The 25,364-nt window shown below is 40.5% G+C and overlaps 1 protein-coding gene across 1 annotated transcript in view; it reads left to right on the top strand.

The window, feature by feature from the left end:
• The window catches only part of LOC124722666, a 509,646-nt gene that overhangs the window by 334,562 nt on the left and 149,720 nt on the right, over positions 1-25,364 (top strand). The window contains exons 9-11 of the mRNA XM_047247811.1: positions 5,166-5,282; positions 5,756-5,980; positions 16,349-16,511. Coding sequence (XP_047103767.1) covers positions 5,166-5,282; positions 5,756-5,980; positions 16,349-16,511 — 505 coding nt within the window. The remainder of the gene's footprint in view (positions 1-5,165; positions 5,283-5,755; positions 5,981-16,348; positions 16,512-25,364) is intronic.

The raw sequence follows: 25,364 nt of genomic DNA, 5'->3' as shown, positions 1-25,364 counted from the left end.
ACCCCCCCCCCCCCCACACACACACACAATGTACTCAGTCAGGTGTAAGTGTGGGCAGGAGTTGTAGATTCAGAAAGCTTGGGAACCTCTGCCATAATGGGAATCTTCCACCAACAGTTAACATCAGTAGAGCAGATGCTCTGCCAAAGTATTGCAAAGTTTAATTGGCACTATTAGACCCTCATAAACATTTATTATGCTGACAAAATCTTAAACAACACACTGATAATTTGCGTTATAGTCTTTTAAAAGACAAACTAAAATCAATCGGTTCCTGTCCATAAAATATTTGTTTTGAGTTTTATTTTTAGAAAGTTCCAGTTCCTTGCATCATCCAATCTCAGCTTCCACAAGCCTGTTCAAAATCACCAGGAGATCTAGTGCATGCAGGAGAAAGTGTTCACAAGGAATAGAATCTTGTGGAGTCTTCTTTTTGGTACACTCCACTCTTCCTGTAATGGGGTTTACTATTTTGGACGATATTTAAATTGAGGGTTATCTTTTTAATAATGGATTATTAACCATTTCATTGTCAATTTTATTTTTCTGTTGAGTACTTTTCTACTGTAGCTACTTCTTGGTATGACCTAATATTGTACATAATTTCAGGGCTGCAGTGGTACTGAGTCCTTGGGGGAAGTTCGGATATTTTTGTTCGAAATATATGCAGTCTAGTGGTAATATTTTGAGAAATATCAACCCTCACTTATGGCAAAATATAATCCACAAAGTATGGTAAACAAAATGCAATGTAAAAAAAAGTCATGTATATAATAATGCAAAATAGTTGCTGGACATTGTGCATATGGTTCTCAATCTTGTCTCCATTCGTTGTTTGGAGTACCTCACACATCTCCATCTGGTACTGCCTACAACTAGTTAATGATCTCCAACATTTAATAAAAGTTTTGGAGGTGCAATTCTTCAACCAGACATACTCTTGTTTTTGTGTAGGCATTGGCCTTAACCCTCATTATAATCTGCTCAGCAAGAGGAGTGAGATATTCTGCAAATCTAAAACAGAAATCAGCAGAACCTCTTTTTAAGAAAAGGCTTTCCTTTACTATCTTTTGTGACACTGATAAAATTTGTGTATGTGTTGTTGACGTCATCTGCGATGTTGACACTACAAATAATTTTAATATTGAATCCATCTTTACATAGTACTATGGAATTCTGTTCTAGCAATAATTTGTAACTACCTTGTGGTACATATTCGTCTCTCTCTGGTAGTGAAATGGTCAAGACTTTGATTCCATTAGGGTGCTTCTTACAGAGTTGTGCTCTGTGCTGGATTCAACAGATAACTCCATCAGTAATTCACTAGAGTTAGTACAAACCTTAGTGCAGGTGCTAGAGGCTAGCTTCTGTGGCTTAGTTAGTGGAAAATGAAAAGTTTAGATTAAAGGTCAAGTCCAGTATGCATTTTTAAAATATCAACCCTTGACGGACTGACTTTCACATAACTTTCAGAACCACAGTGTAAGTAATGTCCATATTTTGTACTAAATTTAGAAAAGAGGAAAAGTGAGCAGTCACTGTAAATGAATTCAAGATTTCCTTGGAAACTGGAATTGAGTTCTTCTTCCTTCATGTAGACACATGATTAAAAGGGTAACAAAAAGCAGTGCATTATGATCATAATGTCACACTTGTGTACAGTGCACAGTGCAGTGCCACAAAGATGCCGTTTGGACATTATTTTGCAGGGTAGAAGCCACAAATGCTTGGAAGCATGTCTGACACAGACCACAGTCTCAACATCATTGAGCGTATTATGAAGTGTTATTTCAATGCTTTGGAAACCATTCCAAGAGGAAGGAAATATTCATTGTAGGTATGTACAAGGTTGACTGAGTAACTGATGCACAGCTAGACTCATGTATGGTCTTACCTGACTGCCGAAATCCTATGATGCTAGCAATTTCATTGTCCTAATAGGCTCAGAAGTTACACTTTCCCAATAAACTGTGTATCTAATTTTCTGAGCAATGGTCTCTATGCGAGACACGTAATAGGGTGTGCCTCGTTTGTGGCAATACAAACATGACCATGGAGACTTCTCCTAAATGTGGTCCCACGGAACAATAAATAAATAAAAAAAAATAAAATAAATAAATGAGTCAGTTTGTTATGGAGTCAACAATACTAAGACTGGTCTGTGAATGAGTGGAAGAATATATATCTTTGTTAGTGTTCAGAAGAATCTTTTAATGCTCATAGGGTTAGTGTGATGTAATGCAACCAAATGTGTTAGGATGAAACTTCACGGGTTGGTAGGTTGTGTGATGTTATCTGAGTGATTACTAAATCAGTCAAATTTGCGAAGTACATGGCAGTATGAGCCCGCTTATCACTATGACGTTGCACATCCTCTGGCCTGGGTGTATGCGCTGATTCAGTTGGGAAGGATGTCATAAAGCCATTGTATGATCTCATGAGGCAAGCTGGCTCACAGCTGTTGTAATTGGCCCTTGATATAATAGATACAAGCAGTCGGACAGAGTTGACGTCCGAGCTGGTCCCGCATGTTCTAGTGACGAAAGATTTGTGGATCTTGCTGGCCATGGGAGTACCTCAATATCACACGTACAGTTCACAGAGATATGTGCCATATATAGACAAGCATTGTTTTGTTGAAAAAATGACACCAAAATACTGTCACATGAGAGGCAACACATGAGGATGCAGGATGTTTGTGATCTACTGTTGTGCTGTCGAAGTTCCCTCAGTCACTGCCAGCCATGACCTGAAGTCATAACCACAGGTGAACCACTCTTTCCTAAAATTCTCCCAATAAACCGAATTCAACCATTTGCCTTCCCTACCACAGTTCTCACAAGCTTGTTCCACCTCATTTTGCTTTGCAGCGTTACGCCCAGATATTTAAATGACTTGACACTGTCAAGCAGTACACTAGCAATACTGTATCCGAACATTCAGGTTTGACCTTCCTATTTTTCCACATTTAGGGCTTGCTGCCATTCATCACACCAACTGGAAATTTTGCCTAAGTCGTCTTGTACCTTCCTACAGTCACTCAACTTCAACACCTTAACGTACACTGTGGTATCACCAGCAAAAAACTGCAGATTGCTGCCCACCCCGTCTGCCAAATCATTTATATATATATATATATATATATATATGCAGCAGTCCTATCATACTTCCCTGGGGCACTCCTGACTGTACCCTTATCCCCGAAGATCCATCGCCATCGAGGACAACATACTGGATTGTGTTGTTTAAGAAGCTACTCACATATCTGTGAACTTATTCTATATGCTCGTACCTTTGTTAGCAGCCTGCAGTGGGGCACTGTCTTGAATGCTTTCCGGAAATGTAGAAATATGCAAGCTGCCTGTTGCCCTTCATCCTGCAGTATCTCATGTGAGAAAAGAGCAAGCTGAGTTTTGCTCGAGGAATGCTTTCTAAAACCATGCTGATTGGTGGACATAAGCTTCTCAGCCTTAAGAAAGTTTATCATATTCAAACTAAGAATATGTTCAAGGATTCTACAGCAAAATGAAGTTAGGGGTATTGTTCTGTCTTACTTAAAGAGAAACTCTTATTACTGTTAATAATATTATCAGATAATTGAATTTCAATAGATTCCCTTAGATCACACTCCCAATAGTGGGAAGCAGGAGTGATCATTTACGTCCCATTACACATTGTCTCATGTTCCTCATTAAGACAGTGTTCTGCCACTGCAGATTTCTCTTGCTGGAATAAACGAGTGTGGCAATGGTGTTTTACACATCAGTCTTGAATAGTGGGGATAATTTGGCAAATATAAGCCATCCCACAATGACAAGGTAGTTTGTATACTCCAGATTTCCTCCGTCCCAAGTCATCCTTTACTGATTGAAAAAGGACTCTTATCATAGCTGATGGCATAAAAACACCTTCGATGCCATATCTTCTTAAAACTCTTGAAATTTTTGAGGATATAATCTCAGCAAACATTAAAATCTGTTGCTATCTTGCCTTTTACTTGTTCCTTCTACTAGTGCACTACTATTTCACTTACGCTTGATGGCAGCAGTTTTGCTGCTTGCGCATGCAAGGTGTGCCAACTGCGGTGTATAAAGGAGCCACTGATCCTGTAGGAAACTCAGTTCCGGTGAGATTGTGCATCAGTGTACTGACTTGAAGATGGTGGCCAGTTGGTTCGTTGAAATATTGTGTCAAGATGACTAAAGTATCTGGCTGCATATCCAAGAAGAGTAGTCATTATGCTGAGAAAGTCTATGTAATAACAATATTCCATGTAGACTGTATATCCCTGTGTAGGGTTCATAGAGGAGTTCTGCATTCTGTTGCAAAGGTCTCTTAACAGGCTGTTGGCAGATACCAGGCAGAAAACTGTAAATCTCCAGATATTCAAAACCAAAGTAGTAATGTACCTTATTAGCTCCGTGTCCTATAATGCTTTAACTTGGTAGAGGGGGAGTAAATTCCACTTAACACCAATGTTTCTATTAAATAGGCTGTAATTTTACCCACTGGACTCTTATTTGGCAGAATGACAGATTGAATCCCCATCTGGCCAGTCATATGTAGGTTTTATGCAATGTTCCTAAACCAACCAAGGCATATTCTGTCAGGATGGTCCCTTTGAAAGGGCACAGCCCATTTCCTTCCCTAATCCAAGCTTGTGCTCTGTCTCTGATGACGTCATTGTTTGAGATGTTAAACCTCAAGCTTCCATTGCATTCCTATTAATTTTACCAGTTGTGTGTAAAAGTACATAAGTTCTTATATGTAGTGTTAGATAAAAACAATAGCCAGATAATGTTAAAGTTATCGATTTTCTGGTTATGGAGTAATCTTGAAATAATTTACATAATAGTGTGTTTGTGTGTGTGTGTGTGTGTGTGGGGGGGGGGGGGAGGTATGTGCAAGCATGTTTTGCTAATAGTCATAATTGTTGTGTACCATACTTCATGGAAACAGGCTTCAGTGGTTACTACTTTCAATTAATTTATAAATGGACTCATTCCATAAACAGATGAATGACTAATCTGATCATTGAGGGCACATTGAACCCTAATCTTCCTTACATGCAAATGTGCTACACATCAGTCTGTACAACATTCTTGTATTGCATCATGTTTCAGTTCATATAATTGTTATCAAATGCTCTTTTTCTCCTGTTTCAGATTGGTGGTGTGAGATTCTTGTATGACAATGTTGTTGAATCTCTTGATCGCTTTAATACATCAACTGGATTTGGTTGTATATTGGCACATTCAATGGGTCTTGGAAAGACATTACAGGTATATTTTCATCCTAATTTGCTCCATTTATAAATTTCACTATGTGTTGATTAACATTATTAATTCCAAATCTAAAACCTGTATGTAATGTGCTTTGCAATGCACAAATATATATTTGGAAAATTATAGTCACAGAAACACTTTTCCACATTGCAGATGGCATTATTTTTATGTGATTATGGTGGGCACTATTTGAGTGTGTTTTTTAGATTTCTTGAGAATATTTACAACAGCTTGTAAAATCGGAACACGCATTTCTTTCCTCAAAGTGTTCACGATACCATCCTCAAACAACAATATATTGACTACTCTTCCTTGTACTTAAAAATGCGGTTTAAACACTGCAATAAATAACTAATAGGATGAATGTGAATAGAAATAATATCTGGCAAAACCATGACAGGATTTTAATTCAAATAGTCATACTAAAATGAATTATTATTCTTGAAAAACATTTTGCTTGTACATGGCAGGTGGTTTCATTCTGTGACGTATTCCTACGACACACTGATGCGCGAACAGTACTGTGCATCATGCCAATTAATACTCTGCAAAACTGGTTGGCCGAGTTCAACATGTGGCTGCCAGAAAAGGATCCAGAAAATTCCCCGTTGGCTGTTCATGGAGAAGTTAGAACCAGAAACTTCCCATTACATGTGCTGAATGACTCTCATAAATCAATGGTAGCTCGCAGCAAGGTGAGTTTTCATGACTGTTATTCTGGCCTGCTGTGGATAACTTACTCTACTTTCAAACTGCAGTAACGTATTCAGATGGTAGCGGAGTGTGTGCCAGGTGAGTGATTAAATACAGGTAATCGGCTTACCAGTATATGTCGACAAAATGTGACGCTGTATTAATATCTGACTGTAATCAGTGGCAGAATCAGGTCTTTGTTTTCATTTCTTTGTCAGAATTTTTGAGTTAAATTTCAAATTTTTGTATAATTTGAAGAAAAGATTATCATCCAATGGCATCTATTATTTTGTGCTCATTATCAGCTTTGGTCATGTGAATAAACTATACTTTATAAATAATACTTTAACTTTGACATTCTGGTCCAAGCCTCAGTCATTTGCACATGATGTATGCTTGCTTGTGGGAATGAATGTGTGTGTGGTTCTCTTTCTTTTTCTAATGAGGGCTGTGGCTGAAAGCTGATTTGTAAGTGTCTTTAATTGTGCCTGTCAGCAACTTAACATGTCTGCTTTACAGTAAGTAGCAGTCTGTCTCTTGCTTACATTGTTAAATTATGTTTTAAACCATATATCTGCTGTATTGATGTTTCTGTAAAATATAAAGTTGGATTTCTGATGACAACACTGTTTCTCTGCCTATGACTATGGAGTAGCTTATTTTGATGTTACCCTGTTGTATGGACTTTGGTATTCTTTGCTGTGCTTTATAAAATGGGCATACCGTTCTTACGTATTCCTACCAGTTGTGTATATCTTCAATCTAGTGAGGTCTGTATCACATCTCTCACTGCATGTTACTGTTTTCTCTAGTTTAGCCACTACCTCAAGCAAAAGTTGACTAATGTATGCTGTAGCATAACGAAAAAATGGTCATATATTAACTTGAGAAATGTAGTTTGTTTACTGTTTTTAAGTTTTTCTTGTGCTCTACAGCTAATTGATTGGGACTGAGATTTTATTTTCGGTAGAATGTGCTATGGGTGACTTTGTGCTCAAATCTGATTATGTAATGGCTTCTGTGCTGGTCTGAGTCAGTCATTTTTTAAATAAGGTTAATTTCATTTCTTCTCTAGATGTTTGACAATGCACTGAAGTTATGTGTTGTGTGACTAGTATGATCTGGCTTAGAAACACATGAAAACTGTAAACAATGGACATACTTGTTTCACTATGTAGCATGCTGTACTAACCGTTTTGGTGCTTCCTCTGTCTGCTACTGATTGTGAGCAATTACATTCTAGCAGTCTTCGCTGTCATAAGTAAGTTCACCTGTTTCCTGGATTTTACAGGTAGGCATTTTGTATTGGAATCATTCAACTTAATGATTATATTCCCTAGCTTTCATGCACATCATTGACGAAATTTCCCACACTCAGTGGGGCTGGGGGGGGGGGGGGGGGGGGGGGGGGGGAGGGGAGGAGGAGATATTCGAAATGAACAAACAATATAAACTGTAGTATTTAATCCAAACACCTCCGAACCATTGCGACAGAGTAAGGCCTAACAGGTTTTTAAAAATGTTATGTGAGGCTGTTGGAGAGAGAACTTGCTGAACATGAATTTTAAGATTTCTTAGTTGTTTTTGTATAAAGATTATCTTCTGTAGCTATTTGCCTCATGATTTGATGAGCTTTTGTTCAAAGGTTAAAAAAAGTAGTTGCAGTGTGTGTTGTTTCATCTGTAACAGGACTTCAGTGTATGCTTCATTGTCAAGTTGACTGGGATAGACGGGTGATTGATATATAGTGCAACATGCACTTTTACCAGCAAGTTGTCTTTCTCACATGTGTTATATATGAAAACTGATGCCAGTTTTTGAAATATTATGACATGAAGTTACACAGTCCTACACTGCATACAGAAGTGGTTTTACATATGTAGCATAAAACTGCATATTCAGATTAATCCAAGCAATTGATGAAAATAAGGCGATTTGTAATTGCTGCTGATAATCTGTTTTCACATTCATTAGCGTGACTTTGAAGCCCCTGTATATATGCTGCCATTTTTTTTTCAAACCTATGTCTTTTGAGGCTAGAGAGATGACACAATTGATAATCTTAATGTAGTTTGACTTCGAGCTTTGTAGTTAAGTTGTTTGTAATGAACTGTGAACAGAGCAATACCTGGTACTATGCATCTGTAAATATAATAAAGTAAATAAATAAAGCAAGGAAGTTTTGTTCATTGTTATTTTGTCAGGCTCCGACTCAGTAATATTAATGAAATAACACAGTGTAACTTTGCAAGCTAAATTGAGAGAGATTAGTTTAGCAGTATTGGTTATACATGAGAGAGATGACGATAGGCTTTTATCATTTTATCAGTTTGCAGAATGTGGAGAATGTTTTGGTAACTGTTGATGAGGCAGTCAAGAAAACCATAACTGTATTTATTCTGAAATATGTTGCAAGCATTTGACATTTTACTGTATTTACAGTGATGACAGATATCTGGCAGAGGCAAGATGTGTTATTACAGAGTGTATATGACCCGGAGATCCGGGAAAAACCCAGGAATTTTTTCATCTGGGAGAAAACTGGGAGAAACCTGGGAATTTTCCATTATTTTTGTTTTCAGTTAAATTTTTGTAATTTTGACTGGTAAGAACCGATACTCTGACAAAGGATATTACTGTATTCCGCTACTGCAGAGTAATTACTGCAGCAATAAAACATGAATGAGAGAAAAAACGAAAATAAAACTTAAATTGCAAAGGAAATGCACCATATAAAGCAACAAAACACAGTGCTCATAGCCGGCCGAAGTGGCCGTGCGGTTAAAGGCGCTGCAGTCTGGAACCGCAAGACCGCTACGGTCGCAGGTTCGAATCCTGCCTCGGGCATGGATGTTGTGATGTCCTTAGGTTAGTTAGGTTTAACTAGTTCTAAGTTCTAGGGGACTAATGACCTCAGCAGTTGAGTCCCATAGTGCTCAGAGCCATTTGAACCACAGTGCTCATACAAGCGTCTGCCAACAGCAAAAGGTGTCAAAGGCTTTAGGAAGACTATGCAATGCTTCGTAAAAACAAATTGCCTCCGATGAGCGTGACTTCACAACTGTTTACATTAGATATGTATTAGCAGTTACAAGCGGAATATGCGCATCCGCAGTTGAGTATTACCTTCTCCCACTTCTGGCTACAGAAATGTGGCTGTTGGCTGTGTAAGCAGTTACAGCAAGCAGTTAGATGCTACCGGGAAAATTTTACTGGAGCGCCCAAGCTGCCAGATCCATGCATGCACATCAGGTCCACACCTAGGAGGGGTCTATCAATTATTTATATGACTTTGAAACGCATTCCTGTCAGTTTTTGAACATTTTTGAACACATTCTATGTGGATTTCTGAATGAATCGTAAGTTGATTTGTGAATGCGTTCGTAGTGTACATGATGTCTCTGTCGGGGAATCCTCGTCGCATGTAGAAACAAACTTTCCTACAGACAAAAGGGGACGGGGCTATAGGAGCTGAGCGGAGTAAGGCCAAATGGATGAATGCCAACTGCTGCCTGATTGTGTGGTTGATTGGGTTTGCGAATGATCAGCGTTGTTATAATTAGATTCAGACTACCAGAATGGAAATAAACGAATAACAGGTAAAAAAGGTTACGTATTACCTTCTCAGTGTATCCAAGAAAATGAAATTTTTTTACCAAAAATTTTTGGCCAGATGGCTGTACTAGTAAGGGCCAGTTGTACAGTCCCTGGCTAGGAGCCGCTTTAAGTTCTAATCTGGAAGAAGCGCGGGAAACGTGTTGTACGAATATGTAACAACGCCTAGCTGGAGAATAATCGCAGGATAACTAAACCGGTGATTCTGGCAGAGTTAGTGAAGTTAACCGGCGAATGAGCTTTGACATTGGCAGGAATAGTTACAGAATTAGTGATAACAAGACTGTTTGTTAGAACGAGGAAGGAGAAGAAACGGGGACATAATACAAATTATGGAACAATATGACTATTCCAAATTTGTATAAAAATTTCCTACTACTACTTTTCGATCTCATGCTTGAGAAACTGGAGCATAGGAATGAAGTGTGAAACTATTTCCTAACGTAAAGCTTTTAGCTTGTAGTGGGCCTAATAGGCATTTGATGTTGGTACTTTGTGAATTATATTCTGTCGTTACAAGAAAGACCATTTGTGCCAAAACAGTCTCGTTTATTTGGTGTGTGTTACAATTGTTGCAGAATTAGAAATGCCTATTTTGTTTTATCTAGCAGACAGTGACAAAATAGACGTAATCAGATTGGGAAACCACGCCAATCTTGGGTCTTATTTGTATTGACAGCTTTTCAGTATTAGACAACGAAATTTCGACTTTTCATGTAGCAAAACGTTTGACAAACTTTAATGAGATAATAGATTCTTTCGCAGAAAGGAAAGCACGTTATGTAAAGCTGAACCGATAGGGAATAAATAGTGGAAATTTTCTGAAGAGTTTTTTTTTAAAGAGGGACAGGATGTCAAACCGGCCAACTGTCAGCAGGAGAGGCACTACAGAGAGAGAGAGTATATATATATTTGTATATATATATATAAATAATAAAGGGAAAATATCTAAAAACAAAGATGGTGTGACTTACCGAATGAAAGCGCTGGCAGGTCGATAGACACACAAACAAACACAAACATACACACAAAATTCAAGCTTTCGCAACAAACTGTTGCCTCATCAGGAAAGAGGGAAGGAGAGGGAAAGACGAAAGGATGTGGGTTTTAAAGGAGAGGGTAAGGAGTCATTCCAATCCTGGGAGCGTGTAAAATTTTTATTTTACGTCCTATCTCAAATGCTTGAGGGATAGCGGGTTATTGCCCCAGTTCGGAAATATCGTAGAGCCAGGGCTGATGCGCAGAGCAGTCAAAATTACAGTGGGGAAGTGGGTAGTCGCCATGTGACCCATGTTTCCATTTAGTGATCTTGCTGTTTCCTCTACATTGACTGCTCTTACGTCAAATGAAAACAAAACAGATTTCTGTGGCCGGGAGCTATCAAGTGAATTAAAATACATTCGCATAATTACGGAAGGCTAAAATGTGTTATTAGTTGCAGATTTTATTTTATTTCCACCTTTCTGACAGTCAAGCATTAATTGCCTCGCAGAACAATGAAGTTATTTTTGTCAGTTTGCTAAAGAAATTTTTCTTCTATTAATCTGTTCCGCTGGGGCAGACAGTATATTTGAAATGAAGTGTTTAATTCCACACACTGTTCACTGCATTTCGAGTGCACGTTTTCAACTTCTAGCACGTATGGCATTATGCCATAATAAAGAACCAAACATGAGATAACACAGTATTGATACTCCAAGAAAATTTACATCTTGAAAACCACATTGAAAAGCTTAATATCAGGTCGTGACATACTTCACTAGGAATCTGGACATACAAATGTGCACTTTAAATGTGCACATTTTAGTATGGGTCACGAAATTCCGGTGCTCCTCGAGTATCCTCTGATGCCTTGTTTCTTTTATGACATAATGTAAGACCTTTTAATGTTTTACACATACGAACATACGGGATCCCTACGATATCGACATCGTAGCTGCGCAAGTGCGGTGACGCCTGTCATCTGGCACTCTCTGGCAACTGTAGAAACGAACCTATTTCTAACAGGTTGCGGGAAAATATTCCGAATGGTGGTTTGAAAAGCGTTACCATCAACGACCATTCTGGCAGTTATGCTGGAGCTATGTGCAAGAATGTACTATGAATTTCTTAAATCACAGAGCGTTTGACTCATTTAAAAATCAATTCGTTGATGACGAGCCATTTAGATGAATTTCAAACCCAGAAGGTCAGACATTAATGTAGTTATTAAAAATTTTACGATCACATTTGTGTCATATATCTTAAATTGTAATACGCGCATAAAAGACCAACATTATATGTTAAAGCTTAGCTTCTCTTGCAGCATATTAATCTTAATAGACCAATATTATATGTGAAAGCTTTGCGTATCGTGTAGCAACACTATGTATATTAATTTAAACCATTAAATTTTTCTGTTTATGTGTTCACGCTACTTAACAGTGATGTTGCTATTGGCTGACTACATGACATGTCCTAAGCTCTGAATACGCATTGTCATCAGCTGGAGAGATCACTTGACATGAGCTATGTCTGGCTTACAAAAGCGCATCGCAATCTCAATTTCAATGTTTCGGAAAATAACATGCGGTGTTTGGTGGAATTCGAATTTATGCTTTCATAATACGAAAATATGCAGCGTACATGTTGCTGCACATCAAAGATCTTTCCAAAATGCATTTTTTCCCTGTGTTTAGTTTTCTAAACCACCGGGAAATTCTACACCTGTATATAAAACTGTAATCATTCAACAGACTGATAAGTTATACAGTTCCGAGAGAAAATATATTGTCAGTTAACAGGGAAAACGTATTTTTTCACCCGGGAGAAAGTGTTTTTTTAACCGGGAAATCTGGGAGAAATCCAGAATTTTTTTTTCCTTATCCGCGTATACATCCTGTATTAGTAATTCAATTGAATCCTATGTGAATATTAGTACTGGTTCTTTAGAATGTGCGTAGAGGTTCACAGTTGTTCATCATAAAACTAGCAGGAAATTTTCACGGTCCATTACTAATAAGGGGTCGAATTATAGTTCATGGCTGTCTGTGTACTTCAATATAAAGATTGTAAATCTGTCACCGTGTGGGGTGGCATAGCGGTAAGACAGTGGACTTACATGGAGGAGATTGGCACTTCAGATTCTTATTCAGCCATCTGTCAATAAAACAGTCTTTGGTTTGTCTTCTCCAATTCTTTTTGACCTTCTGATGACTTAACTAGATAGTAAATGGCAGCATCATCTGCAAACAATCTGAGGGGTGCTCAGATTGTATTCTAAATTATTTATAAATACTTGAAACAGCAGAGGGCTTATAACACTTAGTGGGGGAATGCCAGATATCACTTCTGTTTTGCTCGACAACTTCCCTCGGATATTATGAATTGTGACCTTTCTGACAGGAAATCACAAATCCAGTTGCACAACTGAGATGATACTCCAAAGGCATGCAGTTTGATTAGAAGCCACTTCTGAGGAATGGTATCAAAAGTCTTTTGAAAAACTAGAAATATTGAACTGATTTAAGATCCCCCTGTTGATAAGTCTCATTACTTTGTGAGAATAAAGAGCTAGTTGCATTTCTCAAGATTGATATTTTCTGAATCTGTGCTGACTGTGTGTCAACAGATTGTTTTCTGTGAGGTAATTCTTATTATTTAAACACAATATATGTTCCAGGAGCCTGTAGCATATCGACGTAAATGATATGGGTCTGTAATTCATCAGATTACTCCTACTTTTTTTTTATTGAGCATTGGTGTGAGCTGTGCAATTTTCCAGTCTTTAGGTATGGATCTTTCGTTGAGTGAGTGGCTGTATCTGCTTTTTAGGTACAGCGATATTATATCAGCATACTTTGAAAGTAATCTTATTTATAGAGTCTGGATTAAAGGATTTGCCTTAACTGATGTAAGATATTTTGCTAGACTGATAATATCTACTTCTAAGTTACTCATCTTGGCAGCAGTTCTTAATTTGAACTGTGGAATATTTACTTGTTTACTGATCTCCAGCATGGTGGAGGTGAAGTGGGTCAGTAGATTTATCTTTAAAGAATGAAATGGTTGGAATACCATTGTAAGTTGCATTAGGATGTCTCCTTTACTTATTGATGGCGAATAGTTTTGGGCTTGTCCACTGTCAAACCATCTGTCCTCGTAAGTGATTGATTACAGTTATGTGGGCATGCATGGAACAACCATAGTTAATAATACAAATGGTAATACAGATACTTAGGCACACAGTAGACAGGTTACAATGAGCAGTGCTAAATGAACCATTCTGTGTCTTCTTTGGTGAAGGAATTTCAGAAAACTGTATTTAGTAACTCCGCTTTATTGGTGCTGTCATTGGTGATTTTACCGTCGCTATTGTGCAGTGAAGGTATTCATTGAGTCCTGCGACTTGAGTACTTCATATCCGACGAAAAGATCTTTTGAGTTCCTGTCAGATTTTGGGACAGAGTTTGTGTGGAAACTATTAAAAGCATCTCACATTGAAGTTTATGCTAAATTATGAGGTTCTGTAAGACTTTGCCAGTCATAGGGATTTGCATTCTTTTAAATTAGATGTGCAATTTTGTTGTTTCTACAGCAGTGATCTGACTTGTTTTGTGTACCATCTATGATTAATTTGTCATAAACCTTTCCCTTGCTGTTGATACTATTTCTTTAAATTTAAGGCACATCTGGTAGGCACTTTCATAGTTAGTTTGGAATGAATGGGGACTGTCTCATAGGAAGGCACCAAGCAAATTTTTATCTGCTTTTTAAAAATAGATATATTTTTAATTTATTTTTGGTGGGTTTGAATGTTACGGTATCACTCCTGCTGCAACAACCTTGTGATCAATAATCCCTGTATTTGTCATAAGGCTTCCTATTTACTCAGGATTATTTGTTGCCAAGAAGTTGAGTATGTTTCCACAACTATTTGCGCTTCGAGTGGGCTCCTCAACTGCATTTTTGGACAAAGCATATAGTACAATTTTAGATGAAGTTTTATGTCTATCACCGACTTTAGGTATGTCTTTTCGACAACATATTGAGGGTAGATTGAAGTCACCATCAGTTGAAAGTTTCACTGTCCATTCTCACTTTCCATTTCCCTCTTCCTCCTATCTCCCTGTCCCACTTCCTCGCACTCTTCCATTTCCCTCCTTCCTCTCATCCTCCCCTCCCCCCTTCCTGCATCATCTCGTCCTCTCCATTTCCCCCCCACCCCCTTCCTCTCGTCCTCTCCGTATCCACTCTCGCACACTTCCTCTCGTCCTCTCCATCTTCTCTCTAGCCCCCTTCCTCTCAGCCCCTCCATCTCCCCCTCTAACTCCCCTCTCCCGGCCCCCTCTAACTCCCCTCTCCCGGCCCCCTCTAACTCCCCTCTCCCGGCCCCCTCTAACTCCCCTCTCCCGGCCCCCTCCAACTCCCCTCTCCCGGCCCCCTCCAACTCCCCTCTCCCGGCCCCCTCCAACTCCCCTCTCCCGGCCCCCTCCAACTCCCCTCTCCCGGCCCCCTCCAACTCCCCTCTCCCGGCCCCCTCCAACTCCCCTCTCCCGGCCCCCCCCAACTCCCCTCTCCCGGCCCCCCCCAACTCCCCTCTCCCGGCCCCCTCCAACTCCCCTCTCCCGGCCCCCTCCAACTCCCCTCTCCCGGCCCCCTCCAACTCCCCTCTCCCGGCCCCCTCCAACTCCCCTCTCCCGGCCCCCTCCAACTCCCCTCTCCCGGCCCCCTCCAACTCCCCTCTCCCGGCCCCCTCCAACTCCCCTCTCCCGGCCCCCTCTCGGCCCCCTCTCCCCCCCCCCAGTCGCGCCCCCCGCTCCCGTCCTCTCAGTCTCACCACCCCTTCCCCGCTCGTCATTCCCATGTGTGTCTCGACCTTTCCCTCTCCATGCTTAACCTCCCGCCTTCATCCCACCCTCCCCATGCCCCGCTCCACCCCGCCCTCACCCTGCTCCACAGCGCCCTGCCTCACCTTCACCCTGCCCTTCCCACTCTGCCTTGCACTCACCCTCACCTGTCCCGTCCCGCCTCACACCTCCCCGCCCTCACCCTCACCCACTCTCACCCACACTCACACTCTCGTCCTCCTTCCCTCTCCCCTCTCACCATAGGTTTTTATTTACTTCACTTCATGTCAGTAATAGGGGAAAGAAGACTGGATGCTATAACATTTTGCATTGGAGAGTTTATATCTTAAGTCTTCACATCCACTTTCTGCTTGTGTAATCTGTGAGAATTTTGTCCTGTCTTCTTTTGTCCCTTCAGTACGTTGAGGTCTCTCTTTCCGCTATAATAATCATTGTGTCACCTTTTACAATGGATATATGTAATTTATGTAGTTTTTCTGTCTTTTGACTTCTTTTGTGAGGCTTAATTTATCCTTCCTTCATACTAGATAATTGGCTTCTGTCCCACAGACAAACATCCACTACATAAAGAAGGTCATACAACACAGTTCTATTGCCCATTTCATTTTCAAGTAAGTTGACTACAAAATATAAAAGCAGCATTCTGTACTCTTTCCATCATTTCGTTGTTAACATGAGTTCTGGCTGATCTTTACATATAGTAGAATTTGTCAAAACATTGAAATTGTCAGTGCTAAGAAAGAAATGGTAACTTGGCAGTAAACATTGGTATGTTGCTACTTCACATAACACAAACATGGGGCTGATCTCATATTTGAGTTGCTTTAGATCAGTTAAAAAGTCATCAAAATGAAATACATCTTTTGATTTGCTTATTTTGAAAGTAATTTTATCAATTCCTTACAGGTTATACAAGAATGGTCAAAGAATGGTGGTGTTTTACTCATTGGCTATGAATTATATCGACAGTTAAGTCTGAAACGTGCACATAAGACAAAAAAGCGCCGAAAAAAGTCTGCAGATATTGTTGATGTTGATGAAGATGACAAGACTAAAGTGTTACTGGATGGTAAGTTCCTTATCAGCATAAGGTAAAAATAATGGCTTCTTTGATGTTCATGTTTTGCTGCTTGGAGCAAATCACTTCTGTGGACATTATGTAATAATATTAAAAAACATTATGATAATAAATTTAAGATCTCACCCCCTTCCCCCGAATAACCCTTTTGGAGAGTACGGTAAATCAATAATGTGATCTGCTTCTTTGTTTCTTGCTTTAATTTATAATTTTAAGAAACTCTGACAAATACTGTTTTTTTGAGCTTCTGTTATTGCCTACATCAAAAAATTCTAGTGATATCTGGGAAATTAAAATTTCTCTTATAACTGCAACTGCTTTCATAATTTCTTATTTTAATGCTTTTTAAGTGATGTTCTTATATTTCTGCTGAAGTATGCAATGAAATCTAACTTGTACATTTTGCTTATTTTAAATTGTAATTTATTCTCAGGTATTTCAAAACAAATTAGGTTTATTGTTCCTCGTCTTAAGGTCTAATTTTTTCATTTTCTGTTTAAAATCAAACAGTGGAAAATCCAGGATGTAATGTGACATTATTATGTAAAGGATAATTGCTACTCACCATATAGCAGAGATGCTGAGTCACAGATACGCACAACGAAAAAATCGTCAGAAACTTAGCTTTTGACGAACAAGACCTTCATCAGAAATAGACAACATACACATATACACTCACGCAAACGCAACTCGCAGACACATGACCACAGTGTCTGGCTGCTGAGGCCAGAGTGCGAGAACCTGCGCATGATGGGAGAAACAACTGGGTGGTGGGGGTAAGGAAGAGGCTGGTGCAGGAAGTTGGACAGATAACAGGGAAGAGGTGGGGGACGGTAAAGTACTGCTTGTGGGAGCATACAGGGACAAGGTGGAGAGAGCTTAGGGCAGCTAGGCACAGTTGGGAGGTTAAGCAGATGGCAGGGGAGTGGGGGCTGGGGGTAGTGGAAAAGGAGAATACTGGATATGTCGTGGAATAGAGGGCTGTGTAGTACTGGAGTGGGAACAGGGAAGGGGCTAAGAGGGTAAGGACGATGACTAACGAAGATTGAGACCAGGAACATAGAATGTATTGCAGGGAGAGTTCCCTCCTGTGCAAGTCAGAAAAGCCGGTGTTGGTGAGATGACACTGGCTGAGAAGCAATCACTGAAATGAAGAACATCATGTTGGGCAATGTGTTCATCAACGGGGTGGTCCAGCTGTTTCCTTGCCACAGTTTGTCGGTGGCTATTCATGTAGACAGACAACTTGTTGGTTGTCATGCCCGCCTAGAAGGCAGCACAGTGGTTGCAGCTTAGCTTGTAGATCACATGACTGGTTTCACAAGTAGCCCTGCCCTTGATGGGAAGCTTGTGACCGGATCGGAGTAGGTGGTGGTGGGAGCATGTATGGGACAGGTCTTGCATCTAGGTCTGTTACCTTGCCATGAGGCGAGGGGACAGGAGCAGGGGTTGGGTAGGGATGGATGAGGATATCGTGTAGGTTCATTGGGCAGTGGAATACCACTGTGGGTGGGGTGGGAAGGATATTGGGTAGGACGTTCCTCATTTCAGGCCATGACAAGAGGTAGTTAAACCCTTGTGGAGAATGTGATTCAGCTGCTCCAGTCCTGGCCTCACCTTTTGCCCCACTCCCCAGTTCAATCAGGATTTGTTAAAGACCTTCTCTTCTTCTCATTCTCTGTGCAGTGGAAACACTTTTTCACCATCAACCCTACCAATGAGACTCAACCAAAGACCAATGTTGAACCCTGAACCCTGCCTGACTCATTTTAAACCTCCATCTAACCGTTATCGACCCCACTGCTCCCAAATCACCCCCTGTTAACTTTGCAGAAATTTTTGGCCTTGAACTTTGCCTCACCTTCGTCCCCAAATTCCTCAACTGCAAACTAACCTTACATCCGCAGAAAGAACTGCAGTCCACCACCTAAAAATTGATTCTGACAGTATATGAGGTAGTTCAAAAAATTCCGTAACATTCGTAATTTCTTGCCAGTGGTGTGTTGGAGCAATACGTGGTTGGCATCCCTGCTCACTCCTGTGTTTAATGTGCGACTGCCAGAAGTTTCACTGTTGCCTGCCTGTTAGTTATTCTTAAGTGCTGTATTGACTAGAACTTTGGATCATACAGTTTGCAAATTTTGAGATGGCAGAGATAGAGGAGCAATGCATCTGCATTAAATTTTGCATGAACCTCAAGAAAATCTTTACAGAGACACACAAATTTATGCAGGAAGTGTACGGTGATGTGTGTGTTTGCGTAAGCCATACTTGGTGTTACAAATGCCTCACACTGTTTAAAGATGACTCTTGTTCAGAACGCCCTTCCCTGTCTACCGCTGACACTCATGTCAGGAACGGCAACAAAATTATGCATGCCAATTGAAGACAGACTGACTGAGAGATTGCATGAGAATGTAACATTTTAGTTGGATCAAGTCATGAAATCCTGGCACAGCATCCTGGAATGCATTGTGTTGCCACTAAATTCGTCCCACAACTCGTGAGTCAAGACCAGAAAGACTTTCACCTCACAATCTGTGAAGAGCTTTTGGATCATGCAAATGAGAATGAGACGTTCCTTAAGAGAATCATAACTGGTGATGAGATGTGGGCCTATGGTTATGAGGTTGAGACCAAGGTTCAATATTTTTAGTGGATTGGGAAAGGTTCTCCAAGACCAAACTAACTTGTCAGGTTAGTTCAAATGTCAAGGACGTGCTAAAAGTTTTCTTTGACTTTGAAGGATTAGTTCATCACGCGTTTGTGCCACAGGGACAAACTGTTAATCGATGGTACTGTCGGGACATGTTGCGATGCCTGTGATAAAATGTGAGAGGAAACAGCCTGAAATGTGGGTAGACAGTTCATGGCTCTTGCATCATGTAAATGCACTCACACATTCATCCCTGTTGGTGCATGACTATTTGACAAAGAACAAAGTCACTGTGCTGCTTCCTCCGTACTCTCCAGACCTGGTCCCTGTGGACTTTCTTTGTATTTCAAAAGTTGAAAACGCCGTTGAGAGGATGAATATTTGCAATGATAGACGAGATAAAAGAAAATTCTCAGATGGCAGTTCGCAAGATCCAACAAGAGGCATGCCAAGGGTGCTTCTGGAAGTGGAAATAGTGTTGGGAGCAGTGTATCAATTGTGGAGGACAGTATTTCGAAGGTGGACATGCACAGTAAGTAAAAGGTAAATGTGGAAAATTTTTATAGACTAAAGTTCTGGAATGTTTTGAACAGAGCTCGTAACCTTACCTGCTGACAAAGGCTCCACCACTGTTGTTTTAACCACAAGGACTACGTGGCAGAAGGACTCTGCTTGCTGTCAGCTTCATCCACCTACAAACCCTGCCATAGTGACCCCCATTCCAGAAATCCATCAGGATCTCCAGACTCTCCTCAAATCCTTAGGCGCATCGCAGAACCATTCCCCAGAGTGTTCCTCTCCCTCCCTCCCTCCCCACACCTACCACTTCCTGACTCCTACCGTGTACATGCTTCATAAATTTCACAAACCCAATCACCCAGGATGCCCCGTTGTGGCTGGTTACTGTGCCCCCCACTTAGAGAATCTCTTCTCTTGTAGACAAACACCTCCAGATTATTATCCACAACCTGCCATCCTATATAAAAGATACCAACTGTTTCCTCCACCGACTCTCCACAGTCCCTGTTCTTCTACCACATGGTGCCCTGCTTGTCACTATTGATGCCACCTCCCTTTGTACTAACATGCCTAATGCCCATGGTCTTACACTTACACTACCTTTTCCAACACCTGACACATTCCAGACCTAAAACCTTTTTCCTAGTCAGCATGACCAACTATATCCTTGTCCACAATTACTTCTTCTTTGTAGGCATCTCCTACAAACAAATCTGGGATACAGCTATGGATACCCACATGGCACCATCCTATGCCAACCTGTTCATGGACCATCAAGAGGAATCCTTCCTAAACACCTAGAATCCCAAATTCCTCATTTGGTTCTAATTCATCGATGACATATTTGTGACCTGTATTGATGGTGAGGTCACCCTATCCACTTTCCTCCAGAACCTCAACACCTTCTCCCCCATTTTTTCACTTGGTGCTCCTCAACACTACAAGCTACCTTCCTTGATGTTGACTTCCACCTCATAGATGGCTACATCGGTACCTCCATCAGTATCAAACCAACCAACCTCCAGCAGTACCTCCATTTCAACAGCTACCACCCATTCCATACCAAGAAGTCCCTTCAATACAGCCTAGCCACCCATGGCCATTGCATAGCGAGCGGTCCCTCTCAAAATATAACAAGGGTCTCCCTGAGGCCGTCACAGACTGTAATTACTCTTCGGAATTTGTACACAAACAGATCTCATGTGCTTCACCTCTCCAGTCACCCACCATCTCCCAGAGTCCCACCATCCACACACAGAGGAGGATTCCCCAAGTGACTCAGTACCACCCAGGACTGGAGCAGCTGAATCACATTCTCCACAAAGGTTTTGGCTGCCTCTCATTGTGCCCTGACATGAAGAATGCCACATTCACTATCCTTCCCATTTCTCCCACAGTGGTATTTCGCCACCCACCAAATCTACATAATATCCTTGTCCATCCCTACACAACCCCTACCCAATCCGTTGCTGCATGGTTCATATCCCTTTAATAGACCTAGATGCAAGACCCTGTCCCATACATTCTCACACCACCACCTATTCCAATCCGGTCACAAGCATCACCTATCCCATCAAAGGCAGGGCTACTTGTGAAACCAATCATGTGATCTACAAGCTAAGCTGCAACCACTGTGGTGCCTTCTATGTGGTCATGACAACCAACCAGCTGTCTGTCTGCATGAATGGCCACCGACAAACTGTGGCCAGGTAACAGCTGGACCTCCCCATTGCTGAACACATCACCAAACATGATGTTCTTCATTTCAGTGACAACTTCACATTCAGTGTCATCTGGATCCTTCCACCAACACCACCTTTTCTGAATTGTGCAGATTGGAACTCTCCCTGCAATATATAATGCATTCCCATAACCCTCCTAGCCGCAACCTTCGTGAGTCATTGTCCTTACCCATCTAGCTCCTTCCCTGTTTTATTGCAGCACTACATGGCCCTCTATTCCACCAAAAACCCACAGTCTTTTTACTCATGTCCTTTGTGCTATCTCCGCCCCCTCTCCCCACCATCTGTCTAACTTCCCGACTGATCCTAGGTGTCCTACCTTCTCTCCATCTCCATTTTGCCCCTTTATGCTCCCTCAAACACCACTTTACTGTCCCCCACCCATACCCTGTTATACCTATTCTAAATTTATGCCATTTATTGATTGTCTGCATTTTGATAATACAAAGAGAAATGAAATAAATGGAAAGAAATGGTTTAAATTAATTTGTGGACTGTTTTCTATTCTATCTCTTTTGCATACTAGCTCTGTCATCTGTGATATCACTGTTTTTAATCACCATCATCCTGTTAGCACAGCTGTGAAATCTGTATCTCATTTCTTGCAAATATTTGGCTGTTTCTTCCTGATATGTTGCAATTCTGAGGTTCTAGTTACCATAGGACCTAAGAACTCAGCTGTTTTTAATTGAATACTTTTTGAATTTTGTTTCTATATGACATGAGAATGTTACAATGTCTCTTGCTTCCAAACATATCATCTGTCCGCTGCCCTCTCATTGGCTACGTAGAAATGGTAGCTGACATACCCCATTTTGTTCCATCAAATGTCACGGTGAGTGTCAACAACATTGCTGCATGAAACACACAAGTACACTCTGACCCCTATCTAGATTTTTACCGTACCCTGCAGAAATGAGTGATATTGTGTAGTATTTGTCCAATTTAAAGTCAGTTCAATTCTGACTACAAATGGATTCAGGAAAACTGCAGTTTAAACATGGTAGGTGTTCATGAAAAGCCAAAATACATTGTATTCATTCCCATTGTTGGCACATGACATAACTTGCTGTCCGCTCATGACTCCCCTCCCCGGACTTGTCTAGTTCTCAGCCAAGGTGGTATCACTGTTCCCCTTCCAGCCCTTCCGTAGTGCTGTGCTTGAGCAGCTATGAAATACTGACTGTGGTATCTACTGTGGTGCACAAGTGATATGTAACAACAGCAACTAATACATAAATAAAATATTTGCAAACGCTATTCAGTCCAGTTCTCAAACTTTTGCTTGTCCCATGATCAATTGATGTCTCTTAGTATAATCTCCACGATATGTATTGGCACTGTAATTTATCTCGTGACAACAGTTCAGTCAGTTCAATATGATTTATTTTGTTTATTAGACATATCATTCTGAATTAATATTCCTTCTTGTTTCATCTGAATGTAATCATCATATACTAAAATGATTAAAAGCTGGTCATGTTTTTACGTTATTCTAATATGTGAACAGCGACTAAATTTCTCATTTGCAACCCACTTAGTAAATCGTTTCAGTCTTTCACAGTCAAATAAAATATTGATCTGGATTCAGAATCAAGTGATGTTTTTTGAAGCACAACATTTCCACTTTGGAATGTTACCTTTACTTAAAGAGCAGCATTAATGTTTGTACACGGTTTCCATACACGTATGAGAACTTTTATTGCAAACCTGTTCAGATACAACAAGAGTTTGTAAGATGATAGAATTTAGTGGTATTTCCTCCATTGTTAAAAAAAACTGACAAGTCTTAAGCAGAGCAATAGTCTGTTGTAGTGCCCAGTCTGTAGTTTTTGGTGTATCCTTCCACTAGCGCCGTGCAAGCCAAATGTCATGTGATTGTTCGAGCAACATTGATACCGTATCAAGTGCTTCGGTGTATTGGGAAGCTTTGAGCCTGTTCAAACATAACATTTACCCACCCTGCCCTTCCGAATTATTCAAAATAAATCTTCATGTGACCTCGATGGCCAAAGCTTCAGTTCTACATGTATGATGATCCCTCAATACTCCCTTACACAATGTAAAAGTGTTAACCTAAGCAGCAATAGTTTAGTCTGCGAATATAAAATGACCCTGTATTTTTCACATGGTGAATTTGGGAACAACCTCGTCTTATAATCAGGTAAATGTGGTATACTGGCTGCATCATAGAGTAATTACAGTACATTTATTGTGTCAGCATTGTGGCCTGCACATCTGTACTATAATCAGTGTCACATTCTTGAATACTGCCTGTCATAGAACTTAACTTCCACAGTTTTGTCAAAAGTTGAATTTGTAATTTGACAGCTACCTTGCATTAGGTCACTTACGTCAGTAGATGCTAAAGGAAAATTCAAATTTAAGTTGTACCAAAGTTATGTAATTTGGGGCCAAGAGGAGAACATTTTATATGGAGCTGCTTGTTGCGAGATGCATTGTTCACTTCTTGACTAGACACTTGATGTCTTCGACTATTACAGAGCAGTGGAACTGAGTGAGGTGGCACAGTTAGCTCACTGGGCTCACATTTGGGAGGACAACAGTTCATATCCCCTCTGGCCATCCAGATTTAGGTTTCCTGCCATTTCCCTAAATCACTCTAGGCAAATGTCAGGATAATTCCTTTGAAAAGGACATAGCCAGTTTACCTTCCCCATCCTTTCATATCTGAGCTTGTGCTTTGCCTCTAATGACAGGACATTAAATGCTAACCTTCCTTCCTTCCTTCCTCCCTCCCTCCCTCCCTCCCTCCCTCCCTCCCTCCCTCCCTCCCTCCATCCCTCCCTCCCTCCCTCCCTCGAGATCTGTAAACATGGCAGCATGCCACTGCGTTTGTCCTTGCAAGAGGACAGATGATTGGACTTTCCTCTTTGAACCCATTGTACAACTTTGCATAATGTAAGATCTTTGGAAGTTTCTGATACTATTTTGGATGTGATAATCTGGAGTTCTTGTAATGCATTGACAATTGGGTTAGCTCTCTCAAAACATGCTAATATGGTTTTGTCCAAATGTGGATTCGGGCCAATGGGTTGATAGGAGGTATCTGCACCCAGATATTGGCTACCCTGTATGTACTGAACTGAATATTAATAGACGCTTAGTAATATGGCCTGCCACTGGAGCCTTCAAGCTGTTTGACTGGGGAGAGATTATTTAGGGCTGAAAACTGATCAGGGTTTTATGGTCTGTTAAGTGATTAAATTTGACCCCATGTAAATATAGTTAGAACAGCATTGATTAACAATTCTAAAAATATTCAAAAAATTGATGTAGACTTACCATGCCACAATGTAGAGGGAGGTACTTCTACAACCTGAAAGAAGTTTTTAGAACCTTACATTCTGGAGAGACAATGTCTAATGAGAATTGTTGATGTACATTACATAAGTCAGTCTTCCAGAAGAATTCACTAGGATTTGGATGTGATACCAGATCTTCTGGCTGCAATGTTGGAAAAAGATTTGACTTCAGTCCACACATTCACTGCTATAAAACCACCATAAAGCCTGAGAGACCTGTTATGTTTTTTTAATAACCTCTAATGATGAAGACCAAGAAGTTGAAAAGATTGAACGGATTACATTTTGGTACTATAATCAGATGAGTTTTGCTTTGACTGATTCGTGCAACACATGTAGAATCAGGTGGGTGCATGAAAATTGAGTTAAGTGTCCAAACCAAAAATGTTTTTCTGTATTAGCTGACTGTATTACAAAGAATTGTATCACCCTAGAAACACTTGTGTATAACATACTGAATTGAAACAGTGCCAATGTGACTCCACTGGCTGCAATGGCAGTGTTTGTTTACTTGCCAGGCACGGTTTTGTAAGTAGGGTCGACAGTTCCTGATTGTATGACAAGTACTTTCATGCTGCTTGAACAAATTTGAAACAACAAG

Source organism: Schistocerca piceifrons, chromosome X, assembly GCF_021461385.2.
Source record: "Schistocerca piceifrons isolate TAMUIC-IGC-003096 chromosome X, iqSchPice1.1, whole genome shotgun sequence".
NCBI classification, from domain to species: Eukaryota; Metazoa; Arthropoda; class Insecta; order Orthoptera; family Acrididae; genus Schistocerca; species Schistocerca piceifrons.
The sequence above is the reverse complement of the archived record's forward strand: the minus strand, read 5'-3'. Positions and strand labels throughout refer to the sequence as shown.